The sequence below is a fragment of the Nesoenas mayeri genome, assembly GCF_963082525.1.
Source record: "Nesoenas mayeri genome assembly, chromosome: 4".
In the NCBI taxonomy this organism is placed as follows: Eukaryota; Metazoa; Chordata; class Aves; order Columbiformes; family Columbidae; genus Nesoenas; species Nesoenas mayeri.
This window is the reverse complement of record NC_137540.1, coordinates 64,840,555-64,867,261: the sequence shown is the minus strand read 5'-3', so window position 1 is coordinate 64,867,261 and position 26,707 is coordinate 64,840,555. Positions and strand designations below refer to the sequence as shown.

Sequence of the window (26,707 nt, the reverse complement as noted above, 5' to 3'; positions counted from 1 at the left end):
CACATCTCCTACACAGTAAGTTTAGCTAGTCAGCTGATACAAAGATATGAAAGCTGGCCTGCTTAATACTAGTTCGAGATTTTAAAGAGAAAGAAAACTGAACTGCTTCAGTAAATTTAAAATCAGAGGATTAGTGGGTTTTAGACTATTAATTTTTATTTAAAAAAATGCTACAATTGTAGAAGTTATATATAAGTTATATATAAATATAGCACTATTTGATATTGAAAACACTGTAGATACAGAACAAAAGACAGGGTTCTTGTCAAGATACTTGCCACAGAAAGAGGGGTGTTGAAAGAGTTCAGCTTACAATCTATTTTTTGCTTTAATCTTACAACATGGATGTTGCCTTTTCCTTGGTCTTTTAGTTCCCCCCCTGTCACCATCCCCCAAAGAACCTGTATGTCCCACAAAGTACCATCTGGCTTGCCTCCCAAGAAACAAGATTTATTTTTGCTAACTGTTTGTATAATTCACAGACTGTAAGGTGACAACATTTGCACAAAAAAAATCAGTGAGATTCCATAGCTGTCTTGGTGTGGTTCAGATCAAGCCTGATACCAACCATCTAAATGTGTTGTCCTATTGGGACAAAATATACAGTGGTAACACAGTTTTTTTTGGCGTGGCATCAGCAAGCAAGCATGGTTAGAACCTCACAAAAATTCCTTAATGGCACTTTTACAGGACCAAGGGACATCCTAAGAGGGAAGGAATCATTAACTTACTATGTATAGATGGCCTATCAAAAGGAATGACATGTATACTCTCAGGCATACAACAACTGTCCATTGAAAATGTCAGCTCTAATCTTCTGTTTAAACCTCCATTAGGATAGCCCAGATCAGATATCTGCAAACACAAATCTAGCTTAGAAATTATCTCCCAAGTATTGGCAATGTATTAAAACCAAAGGAAGAACCTCCGGCTGGCAAGATACATGTAGAAACTCAGTGGATTAGAGAAGTAAACGCTGGAGAGTAACAGCTGTCTTACTCATCTATGAAAAGATAAAAGCTCTCTGGAGAAGAGGTAACAGCTTAACTCCCACTGTAAGTGTTTGATGAAAACTTTTCGTTTTTAAACGTTATTAGTATTTTGTCACCCAAGTGTCTCTTAAATTGATATAAAAAGCGTATGTTGTAGATTCTACTTTATTATTCATAGATTTTTTTCTTCAATTTGGTTATGACAAATTCCCCTGCCTCCCCCTTCTGCCGTAGAAAAAGAAAAATATGCACATCAATTTCTGCCTACGCTTACATATAGGTTCATTTACTCTCCTGTTATTTTATCTGCCATTTAGGCCTTAAAAAAAAATTGCCAGTTCCTTGTCTGACATTCTTTGAATTACTGAATAATCCAGAACAAAATTACTTGCTTTGCGCTCACGCTCTATCAGCATGTGCCAGTTCAGCTAAGGGATGGAAAGGACACCAGTGTCATCCAGTAAGCACCAATAAAACATGGATCCAATGCACCCTGACAGATCTGCCTTGTGATGACCAGACAATGAACCATAATAGTCATATCCTTGAAGGACTACTCCCAGCAGCGGCAGACAAGTCACAAGAGCAACTGACCTGCTCTCATAGAAGTTTTGATAGGACCAGGAGCCTGGTCTCCAAAATACTATTTCTCTGTCATCTACTCCCTCAGTCCTGTACACAGGCACACGTCCCTCTTCCTCTTTTACTTCTTTGAAAGTCAACATAAAACTGAAACATCCCACTCTTCTTCGGAATGTTAGTTTCAGAAGTGACCCATGTAGAGAACACAATCCTTGAAGGCCAAACCGACCTAATGAAATGTAAATCTAATATTCCCAGTAGCTTAAAGTGCAAACGCCCAGATGTGTCTCACTAATCCACATATGACACTTCAGTTAAACATAATCTCAACCACAGATGTATTAGTAAGTGATATGGTTTGCGACATTTAAAAGTGCTCTTCAAGAACTGATCTAGAAGTATTTAATATCATAGATTCATAGAATACTTTGGGATTTGGGTTGAAAGGGACCTTTAAAGGTCATCTAGCCAAATGCCCCATATGACTTGAGCATGTGAGATTTTCCTGACAATGACTAATCAAACCTTATACTAGGTAAGATTCTTGAAAAACTACACATGCTGCATTGTTTCTAATTAATTTTCTTAATTCTACAATTTGACTTTCCTCCTGAAGGCTCAACAGCATAGAAGCATTTATTAGGTATGCAAGGCTAGTGAGAACTTTATCTCAATTCCAACCTGTCACCCCACCATACCTTACAAAACTCAAAGATTTGGACTACAAATCTGACCCTGTGTGAGTTAATTCTCCCCACTACATGAACGAAGCTCCTCCTAAGTTATGAAAGAAATACCTTGATGCATCCTTCTTATATCAATTCTTGAACCAATATGAAAAGACAAACATTAATTATAAGGGAACAGCAAACAGAAGCAAGGCAAATAGAATGGGGGACCGTCTGGCATTAAATAGTTGCATAATTAATTATATTATTGTAATCAGAAAGCTTACTATAGTTTAGAACTAAAAATAGACTTCTAAGTGCTGAAAGGGCAAGAATATAAAAATAACAAATGTATACTAATCACTGACAAGTTGACTGTAACGGTGATGCCTTCTGTGAGTTCACACGTGGATTTACACGGCACATATAATAAACTAGCACTAGCAGTTTATAGCAATGAAAACTTACTATACATTCTTACTGTGGCAGCACAAAATTGCTTAGAAAAACATAATAGAAACCAAAACCACAGGCAAAGTTGGAAAGCAGGAGCAGGCACTCACATTCACTGCTCACTAATCGCTCCAGCATTCGTCTCTGCTTCTGCACCGATTTGGGGACAGGGCCAGGTTGCTTCTCACCATCTGGTTCAGTAACAGAAGTTTATGGAAAGTCAAAGCAGTTAGTTAAAGTGATCAAACAATAACCAGAATGCTCTTCAAGTGACAATATCTGGAGCTGATTGAATTTCTGAATCAGAATCTGAAATTTCTGAATTTCAGAAAAATCTCAATTTCCTCAAATTCAGGAAAAGAAAAACATAAACAGGTAAGAAGTGGCTATACAGCTCTCTATATTCCTATTACTGTATTAGAAAAGGGAACAGCGTTGGCATAGCTAACATATACTGTTGCAATGGCCGAGTGAACCAGATGTCTTAAAGACTGGGTTTGTAAATTGAAATATCTAGTAAAACATAATCAGAATGACTGCTAAGGAAAAAAAATATATCAAACACAGCAAAGTCATAAAAGATTTATTTTCCAAGGATAGTGAGTGTTGAATCAAGATATTTTTAATATTTGGTCACTCGAATGAGAGCTGAACTGAATCACAACCTAGACCAAGAGTTGTCAGGCCATTGTGAACTAATTCTACTGGTCCAGAGAACACAGCTATTAAAAGAGAGTTGAAGTCATGAACACTTTTTCTTAAGTAGATCATACAATTTTACTGTTACCTTGTGCCTGTAAGTCTATATTTTATTAATACCATAAATCAGTTCATAAACAAACCTTCATTGTCAACTTGCCCAACATTTTCCAGCAGTTCAGAAACTGCTAACTGCTTCTTCTTTTTTGGGTTTAATTTCCAGTACATGACTAAGGCAGCTTTCCTCACAGCTCTCTCCAAGTCAGTCTCAGATGATAACTTTTTCACTTCTTGCTCATTCTCAGAAGTGATGCCTTAAGAAAAGAAAAATACATTACAAACTATTATCCCACATCCATGCAGAAATGACAGATTTGCCCACAATTTATTTTTCTCAGTTGAGTCTGAAACTTCTCAAGTTTCATTCACATCTTGACTGCCTAAGTAAATTACTTGAATGCCCTTCTGTGCCCATTACTTATAAAAATCTAATTGCTTGGCTGAAACTAAAACTGTACTTCAAAGACTGTGCAAGACATGCAGTATCGTTATGTCTTGGTTCAAATTTTTAAGTACAGCAGTTCAGGTAAAAGGTGGTGCAGATACACGTGGGTGACATATAAAAGGCAGAAAGAATTTAACAAAATGTTTAAAAGGTTTGTTTGGGTTTTTTTTCTTTTTTTTTTTTTTTTCCCTATAAATCAGAGTTCAGACAATTGGCAGACAACAGGAGACCATTCCAAGTGTGGGAAGTAGAATTAAGGAAGATGTGAATCTTAAAAGTGGGAGGAGATAGTGAAAAAAACAATTAGGCTAGAGGTTGGAGAGGGGCAAAAGGATGAAACAACAGTGGATATGTAGGTGGTGTGTGGTTATGCATGACCTTCATGGTCAAAAAAAAGAAGCTTCAAGGAAAAGTGGGAAGGGGAAGAACAAGCATGAATTCCATGAAGGAATTCAAGCAAATAATTAATATAAATGCTTTTACGAGCCGTATCAGTAATCAATGCTTTTTAAATTATCTATCTGAACAGACTGTCAGCAACTACTCACATAATTTTGCCATTAACATTCCTATAATATTTTAACCCCTCTTTTCAGTGTTAAAATGAATACAGCATTATTTCAGATCAAGTGGGAAGTGCAAGCAAAAAGTCTCAAGGGAACCCATACCTCTTCTGTCTGCCAGGCATCTACGCAGCAGTTTGACGGCTTCTCTTCGTCCTTGCTTAGCAGCAAGGATGAACCAGTCAACTGCACTACAGTTGTTAAGTTCCTCATCCTCCTCTTCTGCTAATCTTAAGAAGTGTTTCCCCACCTAGAACAAGTAGGGAACAGAACTCCTTCAATTACTGAAATATACCCTGTCTCTGTTCCTTGCCTCCTACTCCCTGGAACTCAGCTAGAATAACAAAAGGTCAAAACAGTTGCTCATAGCACTAAAGAACATAGCTGTAAGTTGATCTTCTGCAGGGAAAGATCAGTCTCTAGAACTGGAAGCAAGAATGGATCACAACACATTTAGCCAGGTCAATGAATCAGTTGCTGTGGGTTTCTGGGTGTCTAGCAGGATCAGGTAGAGCTGCTGGTGCTAAGGGATTTCTTGAATTATTTTCCTCCTACAGCAATGATCAGACAACACTGCTAACAACATTTTAGAAACACAAAAATTAAGTGTAATAACCTGGCGCCCAGTGACATTCAGAAATTCAGATGAAGTTATTGACAAAGGGCGTCAATGTGGAAGGAGGCTTCAGCAATGAAATCCCTGACCCACAGCAGTTCTGGGGTTTGCTTTCTTTTGTGTGGAGGAATAGAGCCAAAATATGGATTTTATAGGAGTGACTCCCTCAAGGCTAAAGCTTTATCTTCCACAAAGCCACCAGCTGTTTCAAGGTTGAGGAATTTATTACTGTCTCTGGTTACAACTCCAAGGACACTCTGCCCCTCAAACAAATTGAGATAGAGTGGGAAGCCAGTCCAGTAGCCAGCCTGGTATTGCCATAGTTTTTTTTTTTTTACTAGCTTTAAAAGGATTTCTTTCCCACTCTCACGTTTTTTCTTTTTGCAGAGTGGTGATCCATGGGGAATAACCCAACCACCACCTAGGAGACCATAACCCCGCCCTTTTGCCATCAAAGCTGAAGCTGGAAAAGAATGCTCAAGTAAAACACCAACCAAGTTAAACACAAATTAAAACCCTTCTAAACAATTTTAAGCTATTTATACTAGACCAGTACACCAGACAATGGAATGCCAAAGCCCAAAGGACCTGAGACCAGTAACACTCCCAAGCAAGCAGCACTTCTCAAGGCAGAAAAACCATCTGGCATCACCTTTCTTTGAACAGTTCAAGTGCAAAACAGATACAGTCCAACTAAAGAGATAATATAATAGCTCTACAGCAATTTTGGAATTAAGATCAAACAAGACTGGTCAAAGAACATGTAAAATTACCTCAGTTTGTGCTTTTGGTTCTCCAGCTTTGGCCCTCTCAAGCAGTTCCTCAAAGAGCACTTCAGGTTCTTCCTTCATGCCCTCTATAAATGAATTTGGTAAAGAAAATTGTTTAGTAGCAATATTTGACAGTATTTTCTAAATCATTGCTATATGTGGTTGAAGAATTAAAGGATTATATCTAAAAAATCCAACATGACTGTTTAACAAGTACAGTGGAAATTAACTCATTACAGTATTTACACTCCCTCTCAGTGTTGTATTTCAGCATATTGCTTGTATTGCTTGTTATTTGGTACCTGTCACAGAACGACACATACAGCTTACAGTTTCTCATCTACTTCCAAAGGATTCATTTATCAATAGAGGAATATTCCTTACGATTAATATAAGCACATGTGAAATGTAGCATGGATCAGCTTTTGTACTATTCCTATTTTTATTGTTGATAGCACTTCAGCCTTTCACCTGCCAGCCTCTTCGTTTAGTAGTGAAAAACTTTTCAAGAGCTTTGAAAAATTAACCAGCCTTTAAAATATGTCCAGTATATTTGAAAGCTCAGCTCCTTAGTGACGAGCACACAGAAACTAACCATGATTACACCTTGTAAACCTCACTTGCACCTTAGTTTTCTCCCTTCATATCTATTGTAAACACACAGCCTTTTTTTCAATTTTCTTATTCAAAAGCATCATATTGCTTCACCAGTCAATCATAAAGAAAAAGATCTTGAGAGCTTTAGCTGACATCCAGCCTTTGTAAATAATGTCATGCTGCATGCTACTTGATGGATGAAAAATAAGTTAAATGGAAAAGCTGACAAAGACCAGAACTACCACTTTTTATTAGAAGATTTCTCATAAATTAGTTTGGAGGAATTTTAAAGAGAAAAATCAATACAACTTTTAATTTGTGGGGTAAGTGTAAGAAAAGGCAACAGACCACTGATTCAGAAGAACAGTTTTACCAGCCAACCTCAACCCCTGGTTAGAAAGGAAAATCCAAACTCAACAGTAAGCACCAAAGGTTGACCCACATGTACCAAATTACCCCACCAAGGTCATGAAACACACTGCAATGCCCGGTAGTGACGTGCAGAGGGCATAGACATCTTGAGAAAGTACAGGGAGGAAGCAAAGTTTCCAAACATTGAAAATCCAATGAGAGAAGCTTTCTGGCGTCCACTCGAAGTTCAGCCTCAAGCTAATTTGGGCAGCAATAACGTGAGAAGCTGGTAAGCAGCCCTGCTAGCAAGGTGCTATTTAGTACCAGCTCTTTTTGAAAAGGTAGGAGGAAAGAGAAATAGACCCAATTCCAACTGATCTCCCAAAGAACAGGGCTACTTACATCCTTTAACATCCCTGGTACTGGGACTATTTCCAAACAAGAACAGGCTACAAGCCAAGGCTTTCATTAAAATGGATGTATTTTAGCAAGACTGAGCCATGAAATAAGTTTTCTCCTTCATCAAGCCACAGTTTTGTCTGCCAAGCTCCACTTGGAAAAATACTAATGCCAGATTATAACATGTTGTCTGGCTAAACAAGGCACATAATGAAAAATAATTTTCATTTAGTACTCGGTCTTTTTAGAAAGCTGTAAAAATATTATTGTAAAATAGACAAACAGAATCCCTGAAAAATTAACCACTTAATCTCCTTGCTCGGATATATAAGCAACAGGATTGAACTCTAAACAAGTCAGAAGCCTGTTTTCCAGGTGGCACCACTCACACCAACAGACATAACTCAGGGGATCTCTGCTTACAATGAACAAGAAGTTACAGGAAAAAGCATATTGTTTAAATAAACATAATATTCATCCATCTACCCCAGTCAAATGAAAAGAAGTTGGGTAAGGCATTTCTTTTCTGTTTCTTCCTGTGCTTTCACATTCACTAACTTATTTTGCATCAAAATTTCTGCAGCAGTCTTGGCTATAGGTTTTGTGTGTGTGTGTGTGTGTGTGTGTGTGTGTGTGTGTGTTCATGGTTTTCTACATGTTGAGAACAGATCACCACAAATATTTTGATGATGCTCTGGATAAACCAAAACCGGAGGCACCATTCAGAAGTCAGTGTTTGATAATTGAATGGAATTTAAACACCCCCACAAAAAAGGCAAACTGTAAAAAGCAGTTTGCTAAACTGATATTAACCCTAATAAGAAGAGTGATTATCTGGGAGCTTATATGCACAACGTGGCTCCCTTTCTCTCCTGCTCCACTTGCCACACATGGTGTGGCTCTCAACCCTTCCATCTCTTGGTCAGATTAATGTGTTAGACAAGAACACTTATTATAGTAGAAAGCCGCAGAGCATTCCCATTGCGCTTCTTCAACACCAGGATAAAGTTACTTTATTGTAATCACACTGCAGATTAACATGTAAATAATGTTCTTTGCAAAGATGGTACAAAAGGAAAAAAAGCAAAACTTGCATGTGCAGCCTTATATTCCAACTATCACCCTCTTCACTGAGAAAAGAAAATAAAATGTGCTGGTACTGCAGGCAAACTTGTTGAAATGTTTGTGCTGACAGAGCTGACTGCCAAAGAAACCCTTCCTGCTGTTATTTTCAACCTGCTGTCCAATCCCTCCCACCTGGTTATCACTTCTGTGTACTCTCACATGTGACCTATAAATATAAATAAAAGATAGTTAATTAAAATTATGTCTGTAGGTTGCTTCTGTAGTTGTAGGGCAAGGGCAGAAGAGCAGGCTGTGGCGTGTTTTGGAGACCAAATTTAGAATAGCTTAGTATCATAGTGTTCCCATAGCTAGAAATATTTTTCCTTTGCTTAAAGGATAAGCAAGAGGACAAAGCATGAACAACTCAAGTTTCATGGCTGCCACATCAACTTACTTTCTCATGAAATATTTAGGTTAGTCTCTGAAGGTAAAAGGTCCAAAACACAGTTAAAGTGTGTTTTAGAACAAGGATGGACAATACACACCTTATTTCAATTCAGCTCAGCACTGAAACAAATACTATGCAAGAGTAAACACACCCACCATACAAATACCATAAAAAGTGGTGATCTATAACTTATCCTCCTTGTTCTCAAGCATGTTTTTAGTCAGTAAATGGCTTGATGTGTATTCCTCCCACATAAGAGTGCTTCAATGGAAATGCTGTCAGTAGAAGCTTTTATTTTCCAGCTTTTCTAAAAATTCATGTCTTTTTAATGTCAAATTTTACTCTGCCTTGAATATAAAAATTTCCAGAGAGAGGAACATTCACCTTGCAATACTTCATGTATTTTTTATGGCAATTAAAATAGACTTCACTAGCTGTTGTGTGTCAGGCGCATTTATGTAAGCCAATGAAGTCTATCACTTATTCAAGATTCACAAGCACCACAGTCATTCAAATGAAGGCAAGCAAGTGAAACCACACAAGTTTTAGGTGGCACGTAGCATTCATATAAGAAACAAATTAAGACAGGACAGGAACATGGAAGCGTGGTTAGTACTTCATTTTGGCTGTGGTTCCTATCCTGACACCAAGTCCCTGTGTAAACCTTAGTTCATCATCAGGCTACTCTGGGGCTCAAATCCCAATTCAGTTAATTGTGGCTTCACAGAGACAGGTCACTCAACACAAATTCTTCAGGGGATATTGGAACAATGACTTTATGAATAAAATTTTTATGTTTTTTATATTATTCTGTGCGATTAAGTCTTAGGCTTAACACATGAAATAATATGGTATCCTTTAATTTTCTCGGTTCCACTTAAAAAAAAAGGGAGGAAACAAAGATTTGTGATCTGCAAAGGATGAAGCAGATGCATTTTTGAGTCTGCTGCGTTTATGTCCTCATACTACAGAAAGCATTTAAACCTCTGATGGGCTTCAGAAATATCCACTTTAGAAATTCAGGTTTTTCATCTGACAGGTTAAAGCTGTCACTTAAACCGCATTTTATAAATAATTATTAAAAAAGACTCAATACACTTAAATTGGTAAAGCTCTGTATGCATTTCATAGTCATATACACCATTCGCAAGAGCAAACTAAAGCTGCACATTATTAGCTGATAGACTTCAAAGAAGCCATCAAAACATTACTAGTCATTTCTGTTTACTAGAAAAAAGTATGTTTTGCAACTCCAGAAAAATACTCAGAATACAGAAGTCTAAACACAGCTGTTTACATAGGTAGGTTATAGACAAGCTGATGAAAACTAACGACTACTATTTACTTTCTGAAATTCTACATATTAATTCGCGGATTGATTACATAAAGTAAGATTCCAGCTTTGCTGATATAGGCTTCAGTGGAAATTTAAAACAAATCCATTAGAGTTATTTCATGCAGAAAGAGTCAATAGAGTGCATTCTGAATAATAAAAATGCCTGTTGATTTACTTTCCTACCAATTCAAACACATTGAAGCTCTCAGCAAAGTGGATTTACCCAGAACAAGGGAGTTTTAGCACCTCGCCTGCTATAATCACCCACTGCTCAGGTGCACATAGCTCGCTCTTGTGAGGTTACAGCTACAGCACCTGAATTCTCCAAAGAGAAAGATCATGAGCAGAGAGTACCGAAGCCAAAGACTGGTATTTTAAATTATCTCAATCTCTTATGCCTTTCAAGCTTAAGACTGGATGTGTTGGAGCAAGTCCAGAGGAGGCCAGGAAGATGATCAGAGGGCTGGAACAGCTCTCCTATGAAGCCAAGCTGAGAGAGCTGGGGTTGCACAGCCTGGAGAAGGCTCTGGGGAGACCTTATAGCAGCCTTCCAACACCTAAAGGGGACCTACAGGAAAGGTGGAGAGGGACTTTTTATTAATACAAGGGCATGTAGTGAAAGGACAAGGGGTGATGGCTTTAAACTGAAAGAAGGTAGATTTAGATTAGATATAGGAAGAAATTATTCACCATGAGGGTGGTGAGGCCCTGGAACAGGCTGCCCAGAGAAGCTGTGGATCCCCCATCCCTGGAAGTGTTCAAGGCCAGGTTGGGAGGTGCTTTGAGCACCTGGACTAGCGGAAGGTGTTCCTGCCCATGGCAGGGGGGGTGGAACTAGATGATGTTTAAGATCCCTTCCAATTCAAACCATTCTTGCTCACACAGTTATTAGGGGCCAGCCACAAGACAGTTATGCTAGCATATGCAATACTTATTTTTTTTACACAAATGCAAGCCTGGAACTTCCAAGTGCTTTGAACAGTGGAAACGTAATGAGAACAGGATAGAAGGAAAACTGAAAGCAGTTTCTCAGACAGGTAGCAATAACGAAGACAAAGTATTAATTTGAAATATATAAGTTTAAAATAAATTACAGGTTTTACAAGTGAATATTAAAGCTGCATGCAAACTCTATGAAGCAAAAGATTAATGCATTAAGCAACACCCACGCTAAGTGTATAAAGGAAACCTGTACGGCACACACACTTTATACGATCACGACTACAAGCATTCATTTGGGCTCAGGAAAAAAAAAAAGACAGGGACGGGCAGGAGCAGGAGGAAAAAACCCATGTGTAGTGGAGAATAGAGGATCTGAGATGACACAATACACAAGATTTCCAGATTGGCCTTCCTGTTTTGTTAGTATGGCAAGTGTTCCTGAGGTGACTGAAGATAGTCAGGGAGAGTTAAACGCATGCACAGTACATCTGATATATTCAGTCCTAGCCGGGGGTAACATTTCCAGCCTCACCAAACACACACCTAGAAAAGTAAATAAATATTTTTACCATTTCATGAGAAGATTTGACAGTTGCTGTAGATGAAAATTGCTATCAAGGTAGCTCAGCAAAGTGGGACAAGCAATGATGAGTAATTAATCTCACAAACGATCTTGCAAATTTCAGGTTTTTTTAAATAAGGGATTTTAAATACAGATCCAAGACAAATGCACAACCAAGACATACGGAGAAAAGTAAAAGCAGCAAAAAGGCCAGAAAACAGCAATAATGACCTAAACTACCTCCCAGAAAGTATTGCTTTCAAGAATGATATCAAGATGATATTTTAGATACATTTAATAACTGACTTAATGAACTAATCAGAGAAACTGCAATACAGATCAGAATTCTTGCTTCTAATTGAGCAATGTACAGAACATAGTTTAGGAGGTTAGTAAGCCACTCTAACAGCACATTAGATTTAGTACTCAGATATGAGTGTCAGAAGAAAAAAATCTGCTACAGTGGTATTTAGAAGCAAAGCCAGACTGGAAAAGGAGGAAGTTCATTCTCTAGAAATAAGACTGCATCCTTGTAAAGCCAAGGTCATGCCAAACCAAAGAAAAATAATTAAAAAACCCAATGAATTTGAAACATATACAGTGATAGATGAAGAGAAAAAGGTCTGGCAAACAACCCGAAGTAGCATTTGTTACTACATTTTATGCCTTTTTCAAGCACACAATCATCAGCAAGCTTCGCAGATTATGGGGCCTACAGACAGTTCAAGGGCAGCTGAGTATTTGAAAAAAAGAAAGCTGCAGTAAAATAGATCTCCTACAACATGGTCGGGGTTTTTTATACCTATCTGGGAATATCATTGGGAATATCATTTGAGACTGTACAGCAGTCTCAAAAACCTTCTTTTAAAAATATGCTATGATTTCTTTTAGTTGTGTTGAAAACTGTAGAGTCTTGTAGTTGTTTATCCAAGTATTCTGTTGAACTATATACTGCAGTGTATACTGACTTAAAACTGAGAAATGGAAATCTACAAGTACAATACCAGAGAGATCTGTGATAACAAAGACCATTAAGTCTGATAGCCATTGAAGGCAAATACATGGAAGAAATGGAACAAACGAACAAACAACTCCTAAGCCTGGGGAGGGGGCAAAAAAAGATACACTGGGTAAAAAGCCTTGGTATTAGACAGCCCTGAAGGAGTCAAAGGGCTGGAGGACAGGCAGAGCCAGCTCATATTTCTATATCCAAAGGCATGGAGAAAGGCTTCTAAACAAATTAGAATGCAGCCTGTTATGTGGGTAAGAGATTAAGAAATAAAAGACAAAGAATAAAAATACACAGGTTACTTTCTCCCAGACAAAAGATTATCAGTTTATACATGCAGGGATATACAACAAGCCCAATATTATTCAATGCATTTATATGTCAATGAAAAAAAACACAAGGGGGGAGGCTAACATGAAGATGACAAAGTCTAATGATGATTCTGTGTTATTCAGGCCAAAAAAAAACCCCAGCACCTCAGAAGGGATTGCTGGAAAAAAACCCACACAAACACCAAACACAAACAAAACCCACAGAAGGATTTCGTGACTAATTAAGTGACAAAAGGCCAGATGAAATCCAGCAAATGCAAAACAAGAAGACACCTTATCATTGTACACAAGTGATAAGCTCTGAACTATTACCACTCAGAATAAAACCGTAACATTGTAACATGCCATTTTATGAAGAAAAAAAAAAGGCTCAGTGCTAGCAAGACACCGTTATCAGGGCTTTTTAACCTGGGGAGGAAACTGAAAAGAATGACACTAGTTATATGAAGAATTCACAAAATAGAGAAAGAAACCAGAGAGACTTTCAATGTCTTACCAAACCAAAAATACAAAGGGTATCAACTGTTTTAAAGTATTTGGCCAATGCCAAATATTTACGAGTTTAAATAGCAACTGGACAAACTGAGAGCAGAAGAAAGAAAAACAAACCAGAAAGCACTACCAAAGATCCCACACTGAGCAAGGAAGTCTGTGGGCTACAAAGTGCTAAAGAAGAACATTCTAAGAAGTAAACAGCTGCCATCAAACACCTTTAACATTTCAGTAAAATAGAAATAAAGTCAAATGAGGACAGCACTAGCACCGCATTTAGAAAAAGCTCCCTGTCTCTAACAGGCATGCTGTAAATAATAGCATAAAGGATTCTCATGAAAAACATAGCAAGAATCTTGAACCTGAAAAAGTCCTGTCACCTTTCAGGTTCTCCAGTATTAATACTGAGCACTGACAGCAACTTCTGTGATCCTTCGTACAGAGTTCACAACTGTAACACTGCAGTGTTTGTTCAGGCAGGAGAGAAGAAAAAGCTGGATGGCATCGAGAGGGAGAAAAACTGCACTTCATGTTTTCATTAGCTTTATCCAGTAAGCTCTCTACTTAATTTAAGTGGTTTTTTTACTTATAAGAAGTCACAGGATGTCACCCATCTCTCTCAGTTCCATATTATCAACTGACAAGAGTAGTAAGGAAGAAGAGTTCATCCACAGGTCCTTCCAACAGCTAAATCACTGGAGTGGGAGCAGGGAGGGAAGAATGTAATCTTCAACATTACATCTTCTCCCACAGATGAACAAATTCTCCACATACCGTGTAGTGATGTCAGAACTGACCTTTGTCACACTGCACAGCACTGTTCTTACTTGAAGCTTCAGGCATACATCACTGCTATATCAAGAAGGCCTTACTGTAATTGAATCTGAAAGGAATTATCATCTGAATAACATGGAGAATTACTTGCTTTTACTTTGAGGGGATACTAGTATGAATAACATACATTTGCTGCTTAACTCCACCCTTCCCGCTGTGTCCCACAAGGTAAGTTGGACAAATGTGCAGGTGGAGAAAGACATGACACAGAAAAGACAGAGGCTGAATTAGTTACTGTATTTGAAAAAGCCTCTTCCATGACCTTCATGATGATGAACTTGAAGCTGGATTCTTATTTTATCATTTACGTCTAGAGATTTCCACAAAAACTTGCCTCTGAAGTGCAACATATCCCACATTCAAGATAACACAAGTGCTTAAGTACTGTTCTGCTATCAGTAAGCTTTAGAGTTATAACTGCACTCTGTGCCTAGAGTTTAGGTTGTAGCTATCTGACCCAGCACTGGTTTAGCTTAGAAAAGTAATAGTTCAATACATGCTATAAATCCTGTCCCAAAGAAAATTAGGGAGGTGCACCGAAAGATTGCATATCACCTTAATTATTACCATAGACAATCACAAAGAAAGTCAGCTTTCTGGAACCCAGTCATCTTTTAACATTCATTTTTCATCCTCAGTTTGTATTTAAGGGACTCAAAATGTGTTCTGTGTCTGCTGAATCTCAATGCATTCTGTAGAATAAATCTAAATTAACTAAAAGATAACAAGCATTTGGCTCCTTAAAGCCAGGTATCCAGCTCCAAGAGACAATCCACTTGCAAAACTTTATATTGCAGACTGCTTTGAAGCACTGGTGTCTTTTGGTTCTGGTCAATTGAACGGGATCCTCAAACCACTGTTCTAAAGGAATTCTGTCTCCCACTCCTCAGCTTTCACCAGTCTTGTTCTCTATCCCTCCAAGAGTCCCCTTTGCCAGGGTTAGAGTCAGAAAGAGAAGCTGTTATAGCTTCCTATGAAGTCAGTAGAGGTCTTGCTACACAGTTCAAAACTATGATAGGATTTTAATAAACTTTTTATGCTACTGAAAAAAAAACCAACAACAAACACCCAACCAAAAAACAAACAAACAAACAAAAACCAAAACAAAAAAACAAAGCATGACTGAAGCATCAGAAATAACAGCCCATTGCCAAAGTGAAGCAGTTAATTTATGTTAGAAGACAGAATTAATTTGCTTTAAGAAATTCACATATTAAATTACGGCAACGAAGCTGGTGAGGGATCTGGAGCACAAGTGTGATAAGGAGCAGTTGAGGGAGTTGGGGCTGTTTGGCCTTGAGAAAAGGAGGCTGAGGGGGGACTTTATCGCTGTCTGCAACTACCTGAAAGGAGGTTGCAGCATGTGGGGTGTTGGTCTCTTCCCCCAAGTAGCAAGTGAAATGGCCTCAAGTTGCACCAGGGAAGGTTCAGATTAGATATTAGGAAAAAATTCTTCACGGAAAGGGTTGTCAGGCATTGGAACAGGCTGCCCAGAGAAGTGGTGGAGTTACCATCCCTGGAGGAGTTTAAAAGGTGTTTAGACGAGGTTCCTATGGACATGGTTTAGTGCTGGAATTAGGTTATGGTTGGACTTGGTCTTGAGGGTCTCTTTCAACCTAAATGATTCTATTCTAAATATACTAGCCATGGAACATAGTTTTCTTGCAGATTGTCAGCAATAGCTCACTTGTTTGTTGAAATCTGAAGATTTGATAACGTTAGGAAGCAAATAACAAGAATGCATGCACCTACAAAGTAAATAATACAGATACTTCAAGCAAAAACTAGTCAAGGAAAACGTAGGAAAATGAAAGCTTACAAACATGCCTGCCCAGGGATATCAAGCAAAATAGAAACAGCAGAACACATTTTGTTCCAAATCTCCCTAGAAGGTATTTCTTTTGGAGTCACACCCTATATAACACCTCCAGTACCTCTTGGAAGTAGATGGTGGTAATTCTGATAGTGTTACACAGGATTTTTATTTCCACCCGCCTCCCCTCCCCCCCCCCCCCCCCCCAGAAGTTCCTTTTGTAAGCACCGATCTGGTAAGTTTATAAAAATCCAACAAATCCAGACTTTTCAGGCAACAGTGCACAGCTCTTTATTACAGCTTTTGTTTTCAATAATGAAACAAGCTTTCCAGAATCTCAGACACACTTCGGAGGAAAGGCATATTCATATTAGTGACAAAATTAAATCCTTTTGTTTGCTAGAAGATGCTATATATCTCCAAAGTGAAAGGTGTCTGACTTTCTTTCAGGAAAAAGAGATTTAAACTGTTCATCCGCAGGTAGATTGTCTATTATCAATGTGCTTTCAGAAAAAGTTGATCTGTACATTTTGTAACAAAAATTAAGGTTCTAATAGCTTTTATGTGTCACTGGATTGTACTGTTGAGCTTTAAGTGTTCAGTGGAGCCAGTTTGTCTCAAGAGAAATCCTCCTACTCACTTTCCACAAGCTCCAAAAGTTCAGTGGTATTGTGTGCAGTACCTATGTAGGAGTAAAGTTTCTGGAAAGACTGACGTTCCACTTAAAAGCAGGCATTAAGCATCACGTCATAAACATGATTTGTACATACAGAATCTAATGACACAAACAGAGGAACTGACTGGAGAGGAAGAAATATTTTGTACAACAAACTTCATGGTTTTGATAAATGTGTTTATTAACTTTGGACTCTTATTTGCTCATCCATGACTGTTGAATCCTCTCGTCCATTTAGAAGTCTCCTGGAATCTTACCTTACCTGCAAAGTAAGGGCTTGGTACAATTAACAGCACATTGCATGTTTTTCTTCTATGTACTTCCACTTCCTTGTCAAGATCTTAAGATGGCCATACTTGCCCCAAGAACAATTAAAAATATTTATATTAGCGTACATTGCCCGGCATTCTATTTTTAAAGTTGATAACTTGGATCGGAGATAAGGGAATAACAGTTGTTTGCAGAGGTCTTGAAACCTAGGACTCAACTCTGCCTTCTCTGGAAGCACAAATGCACTTGTAGGTATGATAACAGTTTTAGTCACACCACAATTGCAAGTCATCAAATAGCACTAAATGGAAAAGAAAACAACTTCTGCACCTCCACAAAATGAAGGCAAATTGTCAGGAGAGCAATAAGAAAAAAAAAACCAACATGTAGGTGGAAGACTTAAGAGCAATGATATTACAGAGACTATAAAAGTGGATGGAAAACTATTCTTAAAAGGTATTTCTTTCTAGCATAGCTATTATTGTACAACGATAATGTAAAGTCATTAAAATAATTTTACACAGAACTAATGAGACAGACCTGCTGCTTTTTCTATGCAGGTATCTCCGTCTAAGACCTTCATTGATAAGGTGTGATAAATCTAACATGTTCTAAAACCGTAGAGTTAAAAATAAGTAAGCTTTTTGTAATTTCTCAGTTGAAAGTCATAATTATTAACCCTCCTCACCAAAACAAAATAAAAAAAAAGAAAAACGCAACCTGAAGGAGAAAAAGGAAGAAAGTTTATACCCTAAACCTCATCAAGTCCACATATTTTTGTAGGTGAAGACCTGAAGTTATCACAACGATCTGCACAACACTCAAATGGAATTTCAGCAATTCTCCAGTTTAGGCTCTGCACCAGACAGACACGGCAGCAGTTCATTAGTTTACTGTCAAAACAGAGTAGCCCTTAAAAAAGGCCCACCCCAACTGTTTTGCAAGTCCACAGCGCTTTACAGCCTTGGTTAGCAAGAAGATCTAATAACCAACTGATTCTGCAAAGGATTGGTTTTATTTCCCAGTTTGTGTCCAGTCTCACCTTCTAACTTCTGCAATTAAGGTGGCCTTTCTGCTGCTGGAAGAGGCCTTCTAACAGCACAACACTTTCAAGTCTCTCCTTGATTATTGTAGTGTAACATGGATTTGTTGCAGTTTTATTTGAAGACGAATGTACAGACATTAAGTACTTCCAAATGTTTTCCTCCAAAGCCACTGCAAAATATCTGCAGAGATTAGCAGTTCTTGCTGCTGATGAATGAAGATACATTATATTTGAGAGTTGGTTCAGTTACGGAAGGTACTTTTAACTTTCCAACAGTTCCCATTTAATGCATTTTGTGTGCACAGTGGAACATGCATATTGGATTCCTTTTGGGGAAGACTAAATTGAAAGACTGAATCCCAACCACTAGATTACATTTTTAAATGTGTATAATAGGAACGCTTTACAGAGCTACTCCCATATCATTACATGATTTACTAATGTGAATTTAGTTCACCTTCATCTATTCTTTGGCTGTTCATTTCTATCCCTCTAACACCCTGGGACTATGCTAGAACAAACATTTTGCTATCATAAACAAACACGGGTCAGGAAATTGATCCACCTGAAAAATAACAAAGGAATATTGAGCTAGGGCACCTTCCTTCATCTGGTTCATTGTGTGAAGGTAAAAATCATTGTCAGTAACGATTTCTTTGCTATCAGCCAAAGAAAACATTTATGCATTTCAAATGGTGAAAGAGGGAAAGATAGAGGATCTTTCCAGAAACAAATGATTGTCCAATCCTACTCCCACATACCGTAAAAGCACCAGCAGGTTATTGACAACAATAGCAGCATACCTGAAAAAGCCAATTCCCATTGTTCTCTGCTATGACTATGTCCCAGAATTTTATCTGAAAATACAGTCATTAACTTCTGTTTGGATAGAATCCTTTCTCTCCCACAGCAATGCTTGGCAAATGAGCTTTCCAGGAGCCTGAGTAATTACAGGTAAAGTTTGAAGGGGCATTAATAAACTGACAGATAAATTGTTAAGCAATTAATACTTCAAGGCATAATCCTCCCCTTCTAACAATCAAAGATTTTTCTGAGATTTCTTCAGGCTTTGCACAAGCATTTCACTTTACCTCAAGAGCTAGTCTGTACAAGCAAACTGCCAGAAAATGAAGACACAGAAGTGCTAAAATAGAGCTCTGAAGCAAAGGTTCTTTGTAACCTTAAGTGGAAGAGGCTAACACTCAGAAAATATTTGTAAATTAGAGAGGTTCCCTATTTGTTAGCTATCATTTAGCAAGGCATTGGAGACACACTGTTGTGCATTGTTACAATGTGTTGTAAACTGTATAGAATATTTTTGTACTATTTATAAATTCTAAGTAATGCAATTTATAAAATAGTTCTCTTCCAAGAGATATAAAAAAGTCTCATAGCCTTAAGTACAAGGAGAACTCTGCACATCTACAAACAAAACATAAGAAATTGATTCCTGTATGCAAAGCTTTCAGTACAAATATCTTCCCCATATGTTCTCAATCCTAGAACAAGAGATTTGTGCATATTTCCTTAACAGCAAAAACACAGACAAAACAAAAATTAGTTCCTTAACCAAAGAGATGTTTCTTCAAGCACTGCAACTTAGCTTTGCAACACTCTCAAAACTTCCCAAACTCCCACCTTTGAATTCCTACCTGATTCCTCCCCTCCAACCATATTGGCTAGCAAATGTACGTGAACAATATTAAAAACAAACACCAAAAACACTCAACAACAAAAAAACACCCCCCAAAAAAATCCAAACAAACAAAAAAAACCCCACACCCCAAAACCACAAACCACCACAAAACTGTTTCATCCACATATGAAAAATGTCTTGACACTGTCTCCTGATTTCTCTGTTATCCTAGGATCCTCTTTTATCTGCTGATTGGCAGACAGTGAATTTTTAGTGAAGACACTTTACATGCCTGAAGGTACTCAAGCATTACAAGAAATGGTAACACCTACAGATAAGCTGCAGCACAATAAATATTTACCTGGGGGGAGAGTCAGTACCATTCAAGTTATTATGACCGAATTGAAGCATTTACTTGAATCCACATCACAGATAAGTATTTGACCACTATTGTATTGTGAGATGTTTCAACTCTGCCCTCTTTTTCATCTGAATTAAAAGTGAAATATCCACTGGGCCACAGAAAGCCACCTTCTAGCACAGCAATACACACCACTTTCCTGGTGTGCACATTCATGCATCTCTTCCAAAACCATTACATTAATAGAAGCAGTATTCAGATACATGCTACCTAAGTGAACATGTTGAAGGTGCTTTTTTCCTAACTCTGCTCTCTGTACACAGAGGAGATGACTCCACCAGAAAGAATGATATTTTTAAGCCTATTTTGAGAATTCAGTGCTGGGACCTCCAGAGCTCTCATCTGAGCTATTTCTTCTCGCATCGCTTTAGGGCAGTATCTGAAGGAAGGAGGATGCACAGAGTGGATGAAACACAGATGCCAAAAAGGGGTCTGTAGCAGCTGGACAGAAACTGAGGGCGCTGTGCACCAGGGAAGAAAAAAACAAAGGCATCTTTGGAGGACTTGAGTCTTAGTATGTTTCAATAAACTCCAGACTTCACTAACAAGCAGCCACTGCTCTTCATTGCTATACACCATGCTCCTCTTGGCACAGACCACTAGCATCATGGCAGAACTCTTTTGTTTAAGTCACTGGCAACTCTCCTGTAATTTGCTTACAAGCATACTGGTGACTCAATGGTTTTAAAATTTCATAAGCTCTAATTAGTAGTGTATATGCTTTGCTCACTAATAAACTTCCTGTCCAGGAACATCCATGAAAGAGTAATGACTTTTTTGCTGTTGTTTGTTTGGGTTTTCTTTCTGTTTGTTTCATTTTTAAACAGAGTTGATGTATTGATATTCATTCAATTCCTATCACATACACAAAACTCAGCAATGTATACAGGAAGAGGTTTTCTAGAGAATGCAACAGCTTTGAGTAGAAATTGGAATACCCTCCTTTTTTAAAGCAACAAAAACAATACCTACAAATCATCTCAACAATGGAATATTGTTTTTTCATTAAATTCAGATTTGATTTGCACAACAAATTCTCAGAGCACTGTGACCTCCCATTGTGAAATGAATTATATAAGAAATATAAGAATACTACCTAATGATTCATTAGCAGAAGATAGACTGAAAAAGTGCTGACAAAAAACCCCTAGTACAGGAATTCAATCCAAATGAAGTACCTGTGCAACTGAGGATGTGTGTGTGTGCTTAAGTGCTTTACTGAGTCAGAGCCAGGGCGTTCATTAATTTGCTGGATTACACTGCAAGATATGGATAATGCTGCATAAGTAGGAGATGAGTGTTTCCAGGAAATAAATTACTTAACACTAATGTTGATGCTACAGCCTTAAACACAGCATATATAAGTAGAGACTGGAAGAAAAAGCACCGATGACAAATACAGATACATTGGCAAGAATATTTCAAGAATCAGCAAATGGTTGAAGTTGGAGGGGACTTCTGAAGGTCGTTTGCTCCAGCTCCCCTGCTCACGCATGGCCACCTACAGCTGCATGACCAGGACCACTTCCTGATGGCTTTTGAGTATCTTCAAGGATGGAGACTCCACAATGTCTCCAGGCAACCTGCACCAGAGTGAGGTGACCCTCACAGTAAAAAAAAACCAAAAAGAAACAAAAAACCCAACAAAACACCAAAAAAAAAACCAAACCAAAAAACCCACATCACACAAAACCAACCAAACAAGGAAAACTGTTTCCTGATGTTCAGAGGGAATCTCCTGTGTTTCTGCCTGTGCCCATTGCCTCTGGTCTTGTTCCTGAGCACCACTGAAAAGAGCCTGGCTCCATCCTCTGTGTACCTTCCCTTCAGGTATTTTTAGACATTGAAAAGATCCCCCTGAGCCTTGTCTTCCCCAGGCTGAACAGCCCCAGCTCTCTCAGCCTTTACTTGGAGAAGTGCTCCCATCCCTTCTTCATCTTGTCCTTTGCTGGACTCTGTCCAGCCTGTCCATGTCTGTCTTGTACTGGGGAACCCAGAACTGGACCCAGCACTCCAGGTGTGGTCTCACCAGTGCAGAGTAAAGGGAAAGGATCATCTCCTTCCACTTGTTGGCAATGCTTTGTCTAATGCACCCCAGGATACCAGCAACCTTCTTTGCCGGAAGGGCAAATGGGCACGTGGCAGACAGGCTTGAGATAAAACTGCCTTTCAAGATAATTATGAAGATAGGGATGGAAATGGCAATGATAGTGGCACCAGGCACTGAGAAGATTTTCAAGGGAAGAGATTTAGAGTTATCAGGAATGAGCCACAACTAAATTGCTGAAATACAAAGCCTAAAAGTCCACATAAACAAAAGCGTCTATGATACAAAACTGCATAGGGATCATTAGTAAATACACAAGCCTGGAAAGAGAACTAAAACAAAACTTGATACAATTTGAAAAGTCCAATATTTATACAGAACATCTCCAAATTAGCTAAAGAAGAATTCCTGACAGAATCTGTGTAAAACACCACTAGATCAATAGTTTGTATTCATCTTCAGCATCTTGCATGAATGTGGGCACCAACAACAGAAACCTATGGTTTCCTCTTTCAAATCATATTATAACAAAGTCTAAGATAACTCCAAACTGTATTACTCATATTGTTGCTGTTCTTTCCCTGTTGAAGCATACTAAAACTGGAGACTGAAGGAAGAAAACATACCTGTTAATGCTCATTCTAAATTAATAATCATGTAATTAATGCTAGAAGTATCAATTTTCCATTGTCTCCAAATTCTTTTACGGGTGGGTGAGATGACAAATTTGGTAATGATACATGGAGGCATGTTATAAATTCAGGTATCAAAAAAACTCCCCTGTATCTGGAATGTGCCTTTTAGTAACAAAGAACCCAGAAGGTTCCAACAGTCAATTTTGAATTAGATGCAAACAGTAGATGTGCTAACACAGCTGAACACTGGCCTGAACTATGTGCAGAGCTCAGCTGCATCGCATACATGCCATGTAGTTTTTCACACATTTAACAATTTTAAACTCTTCAATAGCCTTCCACAGAGTGACTCATATTTATGAATGTAAGGGCATGCACATAAGTGCTTTCAGAATCAGAAGTCCAATTTTAAAGAAAGTCAAAGAACAGTAATTTTGCAAGACCTCAAACACAAGACCGTCTTGCATAAGTGTTAGACTACAAACTGAATTTAAAACTGGAACTCGACAGCTGCATACAGAAGCCAACTATCTTGCTTTCTACCTTTTGCACGAGATATCTCATTCCATCAGTTTTCACAGTCTTTGAAGCACAATGGGTTCAGACTGGGGGGAGGGAACCATCATTCTGCCTTTCAAAATGTATCATGATTCTTACTCCAACTTATCTGCCTGCTGATCTTAACTTCACTGCTGTTGCTCTGGTTTCATGTATCAGTTTGTTATTCCCTCGGTCTTCATTACAGTAGTACCTATTCATCCACACTAGAATCCATATTAAAGCTATAGTTAGCATGAGATCTAGCCAAGTAAAGAAATTAAATCAAAACCTTAATATTATGTTAAATTACATTTAATTCTTCCTGTCAATTTTTCAAACAAACTTCTTTCCTGTTGCTCTGTGCACATAAGAAAAATTGGATGGAAAAAAAACCTCAAAAATATGCATAAAGTAAGCTGCAGAAGAAAAGTCTCTTCCATATCAACAGGTTAAAAGAAATTGGAAAAATTTATTTTTGACTTTACAGTATCTCTTGAAAAAGAGTTTAGAATACATACACACAAGATAATCTCCCAATGTTTAACATAAGCCAATTTTGCATGAAAATTCCTTTCATACTTACCATTTTTTTCAGCTTTCTCCCTGCTATGGGAGTAGCCAGGAACTGAAGAAGTTGCAGTATCTCCTGAGGATGGTCGAGATTTCTGATTGTTCTCACTATCATCCACAGCAGCAGCGTTTAGCTGGGACCTTCCAAGATGCAGCTGGGGCTGAGAGGGGCCGGAGGGGGGATGAGGATCTGAATTCATTTTAGCTGCAAAAGAAGAGAATAATGATTAATTATTAGATAGGGTTAAAACATAAAACCTGAGTTAAAGTTTTAAGTCCAAGTATATTTGTATAAATCGTTGAACAAAAGCCTAGAAAAGGGCAAGAAGTCTGATAGCAACTTCAAGATGTATTTGTACACTCTTCAACAATTCCAAGCATGAGCAGCTATTGTTGAATAAGACTGACCATATATAGCATTGTGCCAGAATAGCAACTGCCTTTCTTCCTAACTAAATAAAAATTGACTCTCAAGTGTAGATAAATGCTAAAATTAACTAATCAATCCTTGAAGTACTGCATATAAATAACTTCTTTGAATCTAACGTTCTACTTACACATGCAAGAAATAAAGACTAACCCCTAACTTCTTATGGAACAGTACTGTCAGGTCTATAATGATAGAAAAATACATTTCATATCAAGAGCCTGGTTCACAGTCACCGCCTAACTGGCTAACAGAGAAAGACAAGAAAGGTAAGAAGGCAAAGAAGAAGATGTAGAACTCTGCCAACTGGAAACGAGGAGAGGGACACCAAAGATGCTCTTTATAGATGCCTCCATGTGAAATACACATGATCTAAACTAAGCCGACTTTATTTACTACTGTTCAATTTTATCTAAACAATAGTTATTAACACCCCCACCCCAAAACAACCAACCAAAAAAACCAAAACATTAAGGCAGGTAGGGAAAGACCTTTTAATTCCTTATGGGAGAAGGCCTTTTAACTTCCACTGTAAGCACTTCCCTAAATGATGTAAAGAGCTCCTTAATCAGTGAACTTTCAGTAAGTGCTTACTGACAGCTTAGCTTTTACAATACAGAAAGTAGCAAGGTGTGCATATACTATGCAGTATAACCCAGAGTAACTCTTGCTGCTTAGGAGTAACTTCCCTGAAGTTAAACAATTTACAAGGAACACCGTGGAAGGTGTCTGGCTACAAACTATACTTCTTAATTTTGTACGTTCAGACTATTGACCTGAAGATGTCCTCGTAAAAATGAAAGCAGTATAGTCAAAACTAAAGATACACTACTTAACTCAGCCAACAACTTAAAGGATGCAAAAATCACAACAGGATGCTAAAAGTACCAGCAATATTACCACTGTAGAATATTACTTGTAATTTAGACAACTTGCTTGCCAAAGCTAAGCTTCCTTAAACCAGAAAATATTTTACTAAGTAAATGCATTTCTGTATTATGTTTCTACATTAAGTTATAAATAAACCAACACAGTCCCGTTCAACCTTCAAGCAGTCCTAGGAAAATACAGAGATTAAAATACTTTCCCAGTAAACCAGCACGAGTATTTTTAACCACTGTACAATCGCAAAAGTTACTTTGCATCTGGTTTTCAACTTGACCTTAGCGCTTTGAAAGGGAGCCGAGCAGGACGAGGAGGCGCTGGGGCTGCAGCCCGGGCGGAGGATGCGCCGCAGCGGGAGACTCCGGCTATGGGGAAGCGGAGCCCTCCCAGAAATGGGAGCCGTGCAACAAAGGCATTTCGCCGGTACACATGCGATGAACAAGAAAGCACTTACCTCCCGTCCCAAAAGTCGCTCTGCACTTATCCTAAAAAGGGCACCACTAAGTTTCCCTAGTACAGGATTAGAAGTGAAGGGAAGCTGACCCTTAGATTGGACTTCGGAATTTATTGAAAAGCCGGAGGCGGGGGGCAGGGCAAGCCTTGCAGCAGCCCGGGCTGCTCAGAAGCCGGGACTCCGCCGCCCCGGGACGCCCGCCCGGCCGAGCCGCGCTCCGGCGGTGACTCTGCACGTACGGCCGCGCCCGCCGCCCCCGACGGGAGAGCTGGAGTTTGCTCGGCCTCGTTCCCCGTGAGGCCGGAGGGGCCCGTGTGGGAACCGCCGCCCCGAAAGGCCGGGAAGTCCCAGCACGCAGCCGGAGCGCGGCGGGGGGGCGGGAGGCCGGCAACTCGGGCCGTCCTGCCCGGGGTCCCCGCCCCAGACGCTCACCGAGCCCAGCAGGGCGAAATCACCAGCGCACACTCCCGACAACAACTTTCCCCGTGGTTCCGCGGGCAGCTGGGTGACAAGTGGCGTCCCGCCGGGAGCCCGCAGCCCTATGGGCCGGCCCCAGCCCGCCCACCCGCCGCGGTGCCCTCCCCGCTGAGGGGACAGCGCCGCTGCCACTCACCGCCCGCCGCTCCCGGGAGGCCTCGGCCGCTGCCGGGCGGGCCGGCGGGAGGAGGAGGAGGACAGGGGGCGGGCCGCGCCGCGGGGGGCGGGCTGGGCGGCCGGCTGCCGGGGAGCGGTAGGGGGAGCGGGCGCTGCCGGGGACGTGGAGGCCGCGCCCTGTGTGCGTGTGCGGCCCTTCCCGCGCTGCGGTAGCGGGGGGGGCCGGCTGCCTGCCGGTGGGGGCTGGGGGAGGGTGTCTTGATGGAGGCGGCTGGGGCGGGCTTGGGCAACTCCAAAATGGCAGCGCGGGTTCGCGGGGGCGGCGCCAGCCCTCGGCAGAGGGTCCGTGCGGCGGCCTTGCGAGGCGGCTGCTGGCGGGCCGGGAGGGGCGGTCCGGGGGCCGCGGGGCTGGGTCGGGCCGTGGGCACCGCCGGGCAGCCAGCGCCGAGCGGTGCCCGAGCGCCGGGGGAGGCGCCTGA

General features: G+C 39.7%; 1 protein-coding gene across 1 annotated transcript in view; it reads right to left on the bottom strand.

Annotated features, from left to right (window-relative positions):
• WFS1 (wolframin ER transmembrane glycoprotein) overlaps positions 1-26,280 on the bottom strand; it is a gene marked incomplete at its 3' end in the record, with an annotated part of 30,586 nt that extends 4,306 nt beyond the window's left edge. Inside the window, exons 1-6 of the mRNA XM_080343953.1 lie at positions 26,248-26,280; positions 23,882-24,073; positions 5,852-5,934; positions 4,568-4,712; positions 3,538-3,708; positions 2,806-2,886 (exon numbers count right to left, since the gene is read on the bottom strand). Of these exons, the coding sequence (XP_080200079.1) occupies positions 2,806-2,886; positions 3,538-3,708; positions 4,568-4,712; positions 5,852-5,934; positions 23,882-24,068 (667 nt within the window). The 5' untranslated portion in view covers positions 24,069-24,073; positions 26,248-26,280. The remainder of the gene's footprint in view (positions 1-2,805; positions 2,887-3,537; positions 3,709-4,567; positions 4,713-5,851; positions 5,935-23,881; positions 24,074-26,247) is intronic.
• Between the last annotated feature and the right edge of the window lie 427 nt (positions 26,281-26,707).